This window comes from Palaemon carinicauda, chromosome 24 (genome assembly GCF_036898095.1).
Source record: "Palaemon carinicauda isolate YSFRI2023 chromosome 24, ASM3689809v2, whole genome shotgun sequence".
Lineage (NCBI taxonomy): Eukaryota > Metazoa > Arthropoda > Malacostraca > Decapoda > Palaemonidae > Palaemon > Palaemon carinicauda.
The window spans coordinates 101,436,383-101,451,382 of record NC_090748.1 but is presented as its reverse complement, the minus strand read 5'-3'; the positions used below and the strand labels follow the sequence as shown (position 1 = coordinate 101,451,382).

At 32.4% G+C, this 15,000-nt stretch overlaps 1 protein-coding gene across 2 annotated transcripts in view; it reads left to right on the top strand.

The window, feature by feature from the left end:
- Window positions 1–15,000, top strand: part of LOC137618247 (xanthine dehydrogenase/oxidase-like) — a 43,572-nt gene that overhangs the window by 13,862 nt on the left and 14,710 nt on the right. The window contains exons 4-14 of one of the 2 annotated variants that reach the window (XM_068348396.1): window positions 2,264–2,424; window positions 4,413–4,542; window positions 5,684–5,770; window positions 6,770–6,835; window positions 8,001–8,073; window positions 9,807–10,030; window positions 10,937–11,039; window positions 11,433–11,566; window positions 12,123–12,251; window positions 13,254–13,421; window positions 14,020–14,185. In XM_068348396.1, coding sequence (XP_068204497.1) covers window positions 2,264–2,424; window positions 4,413–4,542; window positions 5,684–5,770; window positions 6,770–6,835; window positions 8,001–8,073; window positions 9,807–10,030; window positions 10,937–11,039; window positions 11,433–11,566; window positions 12,123–12,251; window positions 13,254–13,421; window positions 14,020–14,185 — 1,441 coding nt within the window. Of the gene's footprint in view, window positions 1–2,263; window positions 2,425–2,823; window positions 2,843–4,412; window positions 4,543–5,683; window positions 5,771–6,769; window positions 6,836–8,000; window positions 8,074–9,806; window positions 10,031–10,936; window positions 11,040–11,432; window positions 11,567–12,122; window positions 12,252–13,253; window positions 13,422–14,019; window positions 14,186–15,000 lie in introns of those variants that run through there. The other variant, XM_068348397.1, reaches the window with a different exon arrangement.

Sequence of the window (15,000 nt, the reverse complement as noted above, 5' to 3'; positions counted from 1 at the left end):
ATTATTTCCCTTAAACTGGAAGAGTACGTCTGTTAAACCTGATTATTATTTCCCTTAAACTGGAAGAGTACGTCTGTTAAAATCTGATTATTATTTCCCTTAAACTGGAAGAGTACGTCTGTTAAAACCTGATTATTATTTCCCTTAAACTGGATGAGTACGTCTGTTAAAACCTGATTATTATTTCCCTTAAACTGGAAGAGTACGTCTGTTAAAACCTGATTATTATTTCCCTTAAACTGGATGAGTACGTCTCTTAAAACCTGATTATTATTTCCCTTAAACTGGAAGAGTACGTCTGTTAAACCTGATTATTATTTCCCTTAAACTGGGAGAGTACGTCTGTTAAACCTGATTATTATTTCCCTTAAACTGGATGAGTACGTCTGTGAAAATCTGATTATTATTTCCCTTAAACTGGATGAGTACATCCGTTAAACCCTGATTGTTATTTCCCTTGAACTGGATAAGTACATCTGTTAAATCCTGATTGTTATTTCCCTTAAACTGGATAAGTGCACCCGTTAAAACGTGATTGTTAATCCCCTTAAACTGGACAAGTACATCTGTCAAAACCTGATTATTATTTTCCTTAAACTGGATGAGTACATCCGTTAAATCCTGATTGTTATTTCCCTTAAACTGGATGAGTACGTCTGTGAAAATCTGATTATTATTTCCCTTAAACTGGATGAGTACATCCGTTAAACCCTGATTGTTATTTCCCTTGAACTGGATAAGTACATCTGTTAAATCCTGATTGTTATTTCCCTTAAACTGGATGAGTACATCCATTAAATCCTGATTGTTATTTCCCTTAAACTGGATAAGTGCACCCGTTAAAACGTGATTGTTATTCCCCTTAAACTGGATAAGTACATCCGTTAAAACGTGATTGTTAATCCCCTTAAACTGGACAAGTACATCTGTCAAAACCTGATTATTATTTTCCTTAAACTGGATGAGTACATCCGTTAAATCCTGATTGTTATTTCCCTTAAACTGGATGAGTACATCCGTTAAAACCTGATTATTATTTCCCTTAAACTGGATGAGTACGTCTGTTAAAACCTGATTATTATTTCCCTGAAACTGGATAAGTACATTTGTTAAAACCTGATTATTATTTCCCTTAAACGGGATAAGTACATCTGTTAAAACCTGATTATTATTTCCCTGAAACTGGATAAGTACATTTGTTAAAACCTGATTATTATTTCTCTTAAACAGGATAAGTACATCTGTTGAAACCTGATTATTATTTCCCTTAAACGGGATAAGTACATCTGTTAAAACCTGATTATTATTTCCCTTAAACTGGATAAGTACATTTGTTAAAACCTGATTATTATTTCTCTTAAACAGGATAAGTACATTTGTTGAAACCTGATTATTATTTCCCTTAAACTGGATAAGTACATCTGTTAAAACCTGATTATTATTTCCCTTAAACTGGATAAGTACATTTGTTAAAACCTGATTATTATTTCTCTTAAACAGGATAAGTACATCTGTTATTATTATTATTATTATTAGCTAAGCTACAACCCTAGTAGGAAAAACAGGATGCGATAAGCCCAAGTGCTCCATCAGGGAAAATAGCCCAGTGAATAAAGGAAATGAGTAAATAAATAAACTAAACGATAAGTAATGAACAATTAGAATATAATATTAGAATATAATATTTTGAGAATTTGTAGTGTAAGATCAATGCTTAAATCTGAGATGTCCAGTGTCAATATTATTATTATTATTATTATTATTATTATTATTATTATTATTATTATTATTATTATTATTATTATTGTTGTTGTTGTTGTTGATTTTACTATTAATCAGTCTATTTCAATAAGTCAATTTTGTTTTTAAAAGTATAGTTAGAGGCGGGAATTATTATTATTATTATCATTATTATTATTATTGTTATTGTTGTTGTTGTTGTTCTTGTTGTTGTTCTTGTTGTTGTTGTTTTTGTTGTTGATGTTGTTTTTGCTACTAATCGATGTATTTCAAAAAGTCAATTCTGTTTTTCAGAAACGGGAATTATTATTATTATTATTATTATTATTATTATTATTATTATTATTATTATTATTGTTGTTGTTGTTGTTGTTGTTGTTGTATTTTTACAACGATAAGCTACAAGTAGGTCCAAAGGCGGAAACTTAAATGTAGTATAAACGTAATTTAAATGTCCAGAAAGGCCATTCACAAAAAGCACCTCATTTCTTTAACTGGTCACGCTCTAATTTATCTCCCCCAGTGCCTGGTTCCTTTAGCATCCTGCGCAGGATGGGAGATAACCACAGTCGAAGGACTCGGCAACAGCCATGATGGATATCACGTGATCCAAGACACGTTAGCCAATAACGCAGGCACTCAGTGTGGATATTGCTCCCCTGGATTTGTCATGAGTATGTATGGGTGAGTAATCCAAGTGGATTTATCATGAGTATGTATGGGTGAGTAATCCAAGTGGATTTGTCATGAGTATGTATGGGTGAGTAATCCAAGTGGATTTGTCATGAGTATATATGGGTGAGTAATCCAAGTGGATTTGTCATGAGTATGTATGGGTGAGTAATCCAAGTGGATTTGTCATGAGTATGTATGGGTGAGTAATCCAAGTGGATTTGTCATGAGTATATATGGGTGAGTAATCCAAGTGGATTTATCATGAGTATGTATGGGTGAGTAATCCAAGTGGATTTGTCATGAGTATGTATGGGTGAGTAATCCAAGTGGATTTGTCATGAGTATATATGGGTGAGTAATCCAAGTGGATTTGTCATGAGTATGTATGGGTGAGTAATCCAAGTGGATTTGTCATGAGTATGTATGGGTGAGTAATCCAAGTGGATGTGATTCGTTGAATTGATTGCTGGATGAGAATATAAAATTCAGAACCAATAAGTATATGCATCATATTTGAGAAGAAAATTCCTTTACATGTTAAATTTTAGAGGAAAAATTCTCTTTTTTTTTTTTAATAAATTCTTCACACAAATCTTAGAGGAAAAATTCTTTTTTTCTAGTTTTTTTTTTTTCTAATAAATTCTTCACATAAATTTTAGAGGAAAAATTCTTTGTTTTTTAATTTTTAATAAATTCTTCACATATCAATTATTATATTTTCCACATATTTATTTTTAGAGGAAAAATTCCGTTTGTTTTAATAAATTCTTCACATATCAAATTTTAGAGGAAAATTCCTTGTTTTTTTTTTTTTTTTTTTTAAATTCTTCACATTGACATAATCTATATTATTATATTTTTTCAACAATATTTAATTTGGTTAAACCCTCATCCTTGCCCAAAGGATGGAAATTTCAATTTGTGCAATATTGCTAATATGGATTTTAAAACAAAATGGTTTCGTTCAAATTTCCATTTCATCCCTGTCAAAATCAGTTACCGAATCTGTTAAAAAAAAAGCATTTTTTAACTCTAAATAAGCTCATTCTTATATGTTCATATGGGTGTCTTGCTGTTTTTCTTTTAAGTAAAAACCATGAAATTTAAACGAAGTTCTGAAATTTCTGAAATTCGAAAATCATCCGAGTATTACAGGCAAGGCATATTCTGTTATTATTATTATTATTATTATTATTATTATTATTATTATTATTATTATTATTATTATTATTATTATTATTATTATTATTATTGCTTGCTAAGCTCCAACCCTAGTTGGAAAAGTAGGATGCCATAAGCCCAGGGGCTCCAACAGGGAAAATAGCCCAGTGAGGAAAGGAAACCAAAACAAAAAAAATATTTTAAGAAGAGTAACAACGTTAAAATAAATATCACCTATATAAACTACCAAAACTTTAACAAAGCAAGAGGAAAAGAAATAAGATAGTGTGCCTGAGTGTACCCTCAGGCAAGCGAATTTTAACCCAAGGCAGTGGAAGACCATGGTACAGAGGCTATGGCACTACCTAAGACTAGAGAACAATGGTTTGATTTTGGAGTCTCTTTCTCCTAGAAGATCTGCTGTTGGAACCATTTAGTCCCAATGAGAGTATTTTAATGACTGACACTATTATTAACGTTATTTATTTTAATGTTGTTACTGTTCTTAAAATATTTTATCTTTGCTTGTTTCCTTTCCTCACTGGGCATTTTCCATGTTGGAGCCCCTGGGCATATAGCATCCTGCTTTTCCAACTAGGGTTGTAGCTTAGCAAGTAATGATAATAATAATAATAATAATAATACTGTTCTTAAAATATTTTCTTTTAGCTCGTTTTCTTTCCTCACTGGGCTATTTTCCCTGTTGGAGTCCCTGGGATTATAGCACCCTGCTTTTCCAACTAGGGTTGTAGTTTAGCAAATAATAATGATAATAATAATAATAATAATAATAATAATAATAATAATAATACACGTTTTATTTTATAAACGACCAGATTGACCCAGAACAACCCATCTTGGACGGACACCGATGTGGAGAGTGTCTTAGATGCCAACATCTGCCGATGCACTGGATACAGGCCTATTATTAAAGCCTTCAAGTCTATCACCCCAGGCGACATTGAGGTACGAACCTAAACCATTTCACGTAATTACTTCTTTCTGATGTGTTCTAGTCTCTTTATGACTTAACGCATACTGTTTATGTGACTTACTGTATATAAGTTATTTTCAAAGGAAGTTGTTACTATTCGTATTAGTTCTTGTATTTAGGCGAAATTGAGGTACGAGCCTAAACACGTAATCATTTCTTTCCGATGTTTACTAGATATTCATGATTTAACACATACTGTTTAAGTGACTTATTTGAGTTATTTTCAAAGGAAATTCATACAATTCGTATAAATTCCTCTACCTACTGTTTAAGTGACTTATATAGGTCATTTTCAAAGGAAAGTCACACAAGTGTTAATTTCCTTACCTAGGCCTACTGTTTAAGTGACTTATGTAAGTCATTTTCAAAGGAATTTCACACAATTATTACTTCCTTTTCCTACTGCTTAAGTGACTTATTTAAGACATTTTCAAAGGAATCCCACACAAGTATTGATGCCTTTACTTACTGTTTAAGTGACTTATAAAAGTCATTTTCAAAGGAATTTCACACACGTATTAATTCCTTTTTTTTACTATTTAAGTGACTTATATAAGTCATTTTCAAAAGGAATTCATACTAGTCATAAAAATTCATTTACTGATGGAAGAAGAAAGCCTTAAAGGGGATTATATTGCCTTAGACTGTTGAAGTTATTTAAGTTGGTAGGCCTATGTGTTTCGACGCATGACTCGCAGATGGCCTATTGGAAACGTCCCTGCCTGGCAATATGCCAGACTAGGGTTCTGCTTAAGCTCGATAGTTTATTGTAGTGTCTGCAACCTCACCGTCCTTGTAAGCTAAGGATGGGAGATTTTGTGGAGTCTATAGATCTACCTGCTGTGTCATCACCAGCCATTGTCTGGCCCTCCCTGGTCCTAGCTTGGGTGGAGAGTGGCTTGAGCACTGATCATACATATATATGGTCAATCTCTAGGGCTAGCTAGGGCAATGTCACTGTCCCTTGCCTCTATCATCCATGAGCGGCCTTTAAAACTTTTAAAATGTGGTAGGCTATATGCTAGTATTTGAAGAGCAACGTAATTAAGATATTATAATGATAAATAGCAATATTGCTTCCTTTTTTTTTCAAAGATTATTTCTATTTTCCAGGACTCCCATTTGGCCCGATGCTCTGACAAAGCCAAAAAGTGCTGTAAAGGAAAATGCTGCAAGAGTTCTGCTCAGGAGAAACCTAAAGTAAGTTTATAGATATGATTCTCTTTGATGTAAGAAAATTATTCTTATTTTATATTTCAGCGCAATAGAAATATTAGTTTAAAAAAAAACTATAATAAATACACAAAGTTATATATCATTATTGCCAATATTATTGCTTCGGAACAAGCCAAAATAAAGGCTACAAGCGTAGACTTGCAAGCTTTCATTGCACAGGATGTATATATATATATATATATATATATTTATATATATATATATATATTTATATATATTTTATTTATATATACAGTATATATATATATATATACACATATATATTATATCTAGGATTAATTGCAGCACGCCATATATATATATATATATATATTGTATCTACGATTAATTCCAGCACGCCATATATATATATATATATATATGTATATAGACAAATAGATAGGTAGATAGATATATATTTATATATATGTATATACCACATTATATATATATACATATATATGTATATATATATATATATATATACTCTTCTTCTTTGTCTGCATCTTTCCCACCTTTTCCCACTTATGTGGGGTCGATGTTTCTGGCCAGCGCTCTCCATCTACCTGTCTCCCTTCCTTCTCGTTCCCTGTACCTCCATTTCCATCACTCTCCCTCAGTGGCTGGGTTATATCTATCTATCTATCTATCTATCTATCTATATATATATATATATATATACTGTATATATATACTGTATATATGTATATATATATATATATATATACACACACACATATATATATATATATATATATACACACACACTTTAGTTTATCTGCTATATCCTTTAAAGAAAGAAAGAACAAACCAAAGAATACTAAAAAATATTACACCTATAAATATCTTTTCTATAGGAAATATCTAAATACGACAAATTAATTTGAGCTATTTAATATATTGTATGATATGTAAAATATGAAGACATTATCCTTTAGTTGACCATGATATACTATAAAATCCTTTTTCCTTTTCTTTTTCCAGAAGGTTCAAATGAAAATGATTGCACCAAAGGACAATGCCAACTGGCATAAGCCTCTCACTCTCGAGGTAAGTGTCTTATTTTATTTATAGGATCTTTGTAATATCCTAATATGAAAGCCAATCCTGCGAAGAATCCTTCTTCTTTTTTCTTCTTTTTTTTCTTCGATATTTGGCTTCCCAACTTTAGGAACATGCGCTAGTTCCTTATTGGTCACTTCATGGATATAAAAGATTTGATTTTGTTTTAGTTGGTTGGAATGATTAATATAAAGTCAACAAACATCACTACAGTTTATATATATATATATATATATATGTGTGTGTATATATATATATATATGTGTGTGTGTATATATATATATATATATATACATATACATATATATATATACATATATATATATATATATATATGTATATATATATATATATATATATATTACAAGCCAAGCTACAACCCTAGTTGGAAAAGGAAGATGCTATAAGCCCAAGGGCTCCAGCAAGGAAAAATAGCCCAGTGAGGAAAGTAAATAATGACATAAATGAATAAACGATATGAGAAGTAATGAACAATCAAAATAAAATATTTCAAAAACATTAGCAACATTAAAAAAGATATTTCATAAATAAACTATAAAAAGACTTATGTCAGCCTGTTCAGCATAAAAACATTTGCTGCAAGTTTGAACTTTTGAAGTTCTACTGATTCAATTACCGGATTAGTAAGATCCTTCCACAACTTGGTCATAGCTGGAATAAAACTTCTAGAATACTGATGGAGAAGGCCTGACTATTAGAATTAACTGCATGCCTAGTATTGCGAACAGGATGGAACTGCCCTGGAAGATCTGAATGTAAAGGATGGTCAGAATTAAAAAAAAAAAAAAAAAAAAAAAAAAACTTATACAACATGCATAATGAACTAATTGAACGACGTTGCAAGAGACTAATATTTAGATCAGGAATAATAAATTTAATAGACCGTAAGTGCATGTCCAACAAATTAAGATGAGAATCAGCAGCTGAAGACCAGACAGAACAATACCCGAAATAAGGTATAATGAAAGAATTAAAACACTTCAGAATAGATTGATCACCGAAAATCTTAAAAGACTGTCTCAATAAGCCAATTTTTTGTGCAATTGGAGAAGAGACAGACCTATTTATTACAGAATTACAGTCTATTTCCGTGATTTCTGGGTTAATAATTACATTTATCTTCATTTTTCAGGAACTGTACTCTATCATTGCAAGTATCCCAGCAAGTGAAAGGTATTCCCTAATTTGTGGAGACACAGCTCAAGGTAAGGGATTACACTTTTAGGGATTACACTAGATTAGACTATTTTTATATTTCTCTTGTATAAAAAACTAAATTTAATGGGTTACATTCAGTGATTACACTAGATTACACTATTTTTATGTTGCTCTTCTATGAAAACTAATTTTAATGGGTTACATTCAGTGATTACACTAGATTACACTATTTTTATGTTGCTCTTCTATGAAAACTAAATTTAATGGGTTACATTCAGTGATTACACTAGATTACACTATTTTTATGTTTCTCTTCTATAAAAACTAAATTTAATGGGTTACATTCAGTGATTACACTAGATTACACTATTTTTATGTTTCTCTTCTATAAAAACTAAATTTAATGGGTTACATTCAGTGATTACACTAGATTACACTATTTTTATGTTGCTCTTCTATGAAAACTAAATTTAATGGGCTACATTCAGTGATTACACTAGATTACACTATTTTTATATTTCTCTTGTATAAAAAACTAAATTTAATGGGTTACATTCAGTGATTCCACTAGATTACACTATTTTTATATTTCTCTTGTATAAAAAACTAAATTTAATGGGCTACATTCAGTGATTACACTAGATTACACTATTTTTATATTTCTCTTGTATAAAAAACTAAATTTAAAGGGTTACATTCAGTGATTACACTAGATTACACTATTTTTATGTTGCTCTTCTATGAAAACTAAATTTAATGGGCTACATTCAGTGATTACACTAGATTACACTATTTTTATATTTCTCTTGTATAAAAAACTAAATTTAATGGGTTACATTCAGTGATTCCACTAGATTACACTATTTTTATATTTCTCTTGTATAAAAAACTAAATTTAAAGGGTTACATTCAGTGATTACACTAGATTACACTATTTTTATGTTGCTCTTCTATGAAAACTAAATTTAACGGGTTACACTTTTAGGGATTACACTAGATTACACTATTTTTATGTTTCTCTTCTATAAAAACTAAATGTAATGGGTTACACTTTTAGGGATTACACTAGATTACTCTATTTTTATGTTTCTCTTCTATAAAAACTAAATTTAATGGGCTACATTCAGTGATTACACTAGATTACACTGTTTTTATATTGCTCTTCTATGAAAACTAAATTTAACGGGTTACACTTTAAGGGATTACACTAGATTACTTTATTTTTATGTTTCTCTTCTATTATAACTAAATTTAATGGGCTACTATTATATGCAGTACTATAAAAAGAGGTAAAACACTTGAATACTATCTAAAGTCTTGCTTGAAATAAACTTGAAACCAATGGTAGATAAATTCCACTTTTTGAGAACAATAGATTTTATGGATGTAAAAATTGCTAAATGTTTACTTGATTTTATGGCCATTTCATAATTAATAAAGCGCATGGAGAAGTTTTTTTTAGAAAACTTTATAGTTAATTTTCCAATTCATAGACTTTTTTTCATTAATAATGTTCTCAGCAAAAATTTCTAAGTGTTTACTGGAAGAGGTTTTTAGAAAACCTTGTAATTAATCTTCCAATTCATAGACTTTTTTCATTAATAACATTCTCAAGATTAATGTGTACTTTTGGAAAACTTATCCATCTTACATCCATTATGAATGGCAGGATCTACTATAATTTAATCCGTTATAGCAATGTTATGAGACTAGCCTTCTTGATGGAAGAAGTTAAAGTTTATTTCTCTTCATTAGTATTAATTTATTATTTGACTTCCAGCCGTAATAGGAACTGACTATTCCGTATCGACTACCATCTACACTCGCAGCATCCCAGAACTGTCTATGGTGAACCAGACTCCAGATAATGTTTTATTCGGAGCGAACGTCACCATCAGCCAAATGATAACTCACATGAAGTCAATGGCCAGCAGCGAGGGATTCTCCTATCTCGAACACCTCGCCGATATGTGGCACCACGTGGCTGGGACAAGCGTCAGGAATGTAAGTCAGACATTTTTTTTATGAAGTGTCCCTGCACAAAGTTGTGGAACATTTCGGCAATTGGGAATGTAAATAGGTATAGTCAATTTCTTATAATAAGGCGCATTTGCACGGAGTCTCAGGGGTGTCCTTTTAGCTCGGAAAAGTTTCCTAATCGCTGATTGGTTGGACAAAATAATTCTAACCAATCAGCGGTTAGGAAACTTTTCCGAGCTAAAAGGGCACCCCTGCGAGTCATTGCAAATGCACCTCATTAAAAAAAAAATTACTATAGTACGCCTGTGTTGGCCAGGGCACCAGCCACCCGTTAAGATACTACCTCTTGAGAATTATGGGATCCTTTGACTGGCTAGACAGTTCTACATTGGATCCTTCTCTCTGGTTACGGTTCACTTTCCCATTGCCTACACATACACCGAATAGTCTGGCCTATTCTTTACATATTCTCCTCTATCCTCATACACCTGACGACACTGAGATTACCAAACAATTCTTCTTCGTCCCAGGGGTTAACTACTGCACTGTAATTGTTCAGTGGCTACTTTCCTCTTGGTAAGGGTAGAAGGAAAGAAGCCACTGAAAAATTACAGTGCAGCAGTTAACCTGTAGAGTGAAGAAGAACTGTTTGGTAATCTCAGTCTTATCAGGTGTATGAGGACAGAGGAGAATATATAAAGAATATGCCAGACTATTCAGTGTATGTGTAGGCAAAAGGGAAATGATCCGTAACCAGAGAGAAGGATCCAATGTAGTACTGGCTGGCCAGTCAAAGGACCCAATAACTCTCTAGCGTTAGTATCTCAACAGGTGGTTGGTGCCCTGGCCAACCTACTACCTACTTGTGGTTTCTGGTTGATAAAAGATATGTTCTCTGGGTAATTGTTATTTATGTTATTATTATTGCAGCTCGGAAGCTGGGCAGGCAACATAGCTACTAGGATTGCCCATTCGGACTTTCCGTCTGACCTCTACCCGAACTTGATGGTTGCTGGAGCCACAGTGACCCTAGGTATGACGTCGTCAGTGTCTTGTCATTTCCATTAGTTTTATATTGTCACTTTGAGTATCAAGTAACATATATATATATATATATATATATGTATATATATGTATATGTATATGTATATATATATATATATATATATATATATATATATATATATATATATATATATATATGTGTGTATATATATATATATATATATATATGTACTATATGTTCTGTATGTTTAGTTTAGCATGTTACTTTTTCCTTTATCTACAACTATGGAATTTCTTCCTGCTTTTGTATTGTCTAGTTCATAACTTTTCTACCTCAAGCAATGCACACATAGCTAATGACATACTGTACACACAAAATGTATAGAAAATCCACTAATCACCTTTCCGTCATCCTTGCCAGGTACAACCGATGGGTCGACAACCACTCACACGCTGGAGGAGCTCCTTGGCATGGACTTGGTTGGTGACCGGAAGGTCATTCTTCTACTGACTCTTCCCAAGATGGCGGACAATGTGGTCTTCAGGGTCTTCAAGGTAAAAAAGAAATGAATTTTGTATTGTTTAGTGGCTTTACAATGAAGAGTAGAATATTAGGTTTTAATTATTCATTCATTAAGAAATGGTATTGCTATAGAGGGTAAGAAAAGGGTGGAGAAGGTTTGCAGAGGTTTGGATTGAAATATGAATTCATAGTTACGCCTTTTTTTTAGATGTTACCCGTAATTATTATGTATTTTATGTAATTATGTGCAATAAAGTTTATACTATCATTTGCTAAATGCTATAGCTTTGATATTTTTTTATAATGAGCTAGTTTTAGATAGTAGGCTAATTTTCTACTTTGAAAATAGAGACACCATATAGGATATTCTTCCTAGAAAGAGAAAGTAAAAAAAAAGTTTGTGCCAGTGGTACAGAACCAACGGAATGATCTATTTCTGTACCACTGCCCAAAAAAATATGCTTTCCATATGGATTATGTGACTTCGTGTTTATAGGAATTGGACAAACTACCAAAGAAATTATTAAACACATTTAGACACTCTGTGTTGATAGAACAGTGCAAGAAACTAATCATCTTGGATTCTAGGTTAGTCCTCGATCCCACAATGCTCATGCCTTCATTAATGGAGGATTCCGCTTTGAGATCGATGCTGCAAACGCCCACACTGTAGTTGGCACCCCTGTCATCGTCTACGGATGTATCAATACTACTTTCGTGAGTATATCAAGGTTCATTTGAAGAATTTTGTCTATAGGTGTGCTTGCCCCGTATCTAAATTAATTAGGCATGTTTAAATGCTACTTTCGTGAGTATATCAAGGTTAATTCACATAAATAACGTTAATTTGAAGAATTTTATCTGTAGGTGTGCTTGCTCTGTGTTTTAAGTGAATTAGGTATGTGTCAGTAATACTTTCGTGAGTATATCAAGGTTAATTCACATAAATAACCTTAATTTGAAGAATTTTATCTGTAAGTGTGCTTGCCCTGTGTTTTAAGTGAATTAGGTATGTGTCAGTACTACTTTCGTGAGTGTATCAAGGTTAATTCACATAAATAACCTTAATTTGAAGAATTTTACCTGTAGGTGTGCTTGCCCGTATCTAAATTAATTAGGCATGTTTAAATGCTACTTTTGTGAGTATATCAAGGTTAATTTGAAAATTTTTATCTGTAGGTGTGCATGTCCTGTGTCTGAATTAAATTAAGCATGTGTCAATACTACTTTCGTGAGTATATCAAGGTTAATTTGAAGAATTTTGTCTATAGGCGTGCTTGCCCTGTGTCTGAATTAAATTGGGCATGTGTCAATATTACTTTCTTGAGTATACCAAGGTTAATTCACATAAATAACGTTAATTTGAAGAATTTTACCTGTAGGTGTTCTTGCCCTGTGTCTGATTTAAATTAGGTAAGACAATTTGAAAATTATGCAAGTTTTTGGAGGATTAATTATTCGGAACTGGAACCATCGTTTTGTGTTATTGACAAGATGATTCACTATCACCACCTTTCTCCATTTCTCCATTTTTATAAGGCATTAGATAGTTCCTTTCATAAAGATTTTACAGTTTTTAAACTTTAAAAGACTGCACAGTTTCTTCTTCTAATTCAGTTATCAGCACAGTTACCTATATGAAATGTTATTTTTACCTCAGAATAATTTCTAAAAACACGTTTTCTAGTCTGTTATTTGGCTAAAAATTATCTTCAACAGTATCATGCAACGGCAACAGAGTCTGTCCTAGCTGGAAAGAGTTTGGAGGACCAGTCTGTGGTCCAAGCAGCTGTGGAGTCCTTGGCCTCAGAAATTAAGCCAGACGAAAGTCCTCTGGAACCAGCTCCAGCCTACAAGGTGGCTATCGCCCAGAATATGCTATACAAGGTAAGAGAACAAGATTTTTTTCTTTAATCTTATCTAAGTAACTTGTTAGAAGGTTCTTGATATTATGAACTGTATGTAGGTCATAACATTTGTTCCTTCTTCTTCTTTTTCTGCATCTTTTTCCACCTTTATGTGGGGTCGATGTTTCTCGCCAACGTTCTCCATCTACCTCTGTCCCACACTTCATCACCGGTTATTAATCCTTTTGATCGAAGGTCATCCTTGATACAGTCCATCCACCTTCGCTTTAGTCTCCCTCTCCTTCTCGTTCCCTGTACCTCTATTTCTATCACTCTTCTCTCAATATACTGTTCATCTCTCCTCATGACATGACCATACCACCTCAGTCTACTTTCTTGGATCTTAGAGGAATAGAATAAGTCTTAAATGTGTTATGGTTATAGAGATATGAAGAGAAGTTTTCCTGACAATTTTGATCGGCTGGAAATGTGTAAGGCAAACAGTATGGGAAACGAATATGATTATATATAAGTATGAAATAATAGTACCATCAGTAAAAGCGATTGTTTTTCTCTCCTTCACATAAACGTCTGTTCATAATTATGTTCACGTTTTAAATACAATCGCAATATTTCAGACTATTCTTGGAATCATAGGTGACGTGGCTTCACCAGACGTGTCCAGTGGAGCCACCGATCTAGTTAGGCCTCTTTCCAGTGGAAAACAGGTATATGACGAGAATCAGGAGATTTGGCCTTTGGGGCAACCAATTCCAAAGATAGAGGCCCACATCCAGTGTAGTGGTGAGTGCTATTATTATTATTATTATTATTATTATTATTATTATTATTATTATTATTATTATTACAAGCTAGGCTAAAACCCTAGTTGGAAAAGCAAGATGCTATAAGCCCAAGGTCCCCAACAAGGAAAAATAGCCCAGTGAGGGAAGGAAACAAGGAAATAGATAAACTGCAAGAGAAGAATATCCAATGAAAATAAGATATTTCAAGAACAGTAACAACATTGAATTAGATCCTTCACATATAAACTATGAAAACTTCAAAAACCAAGATGCTATAAGCCCAAAGGGCTCCAACAAGGAAAAATAGCCCAGTGAGGTGCCATAGCTTCTGTACTATGGTCTTCCACTGTCTTGGGTTAGAGTTCTCTTGCGTGAGGGTACACCCAGGCACACTATTCTATCTTATTTTTCTTCCTCTTATTTTGTTAAACTTTTTATAGTTTATAAATGAAATGTTTATTTTAGTACAGTATTGTTATTGATCATAATATATTTTACTCTAATTGTTAGTTACTTCTATTATTTCCTTGTTTCCTTTCCTTATAGGGCTATTTTCCCTGATGGAGCCCCGGGGCTTATAGCATCTTTCTTTTCCAACTAGAGTTGTAGCCTAACAAGTAATGTTAATAATACTGTAATAATATTAATAACCGCATTGCATTACATAAGGGTGATAATAAAGATCCAGTTTGGATATGGAATAATCTAGTAAATCATACAAATAAAACTGTATTACCTTCTAAAATGCGCTATCAGTAATTTGTTCTGCAGTAAACATTCATATTGAAAATACCATATTTTTTTTTCAAATGT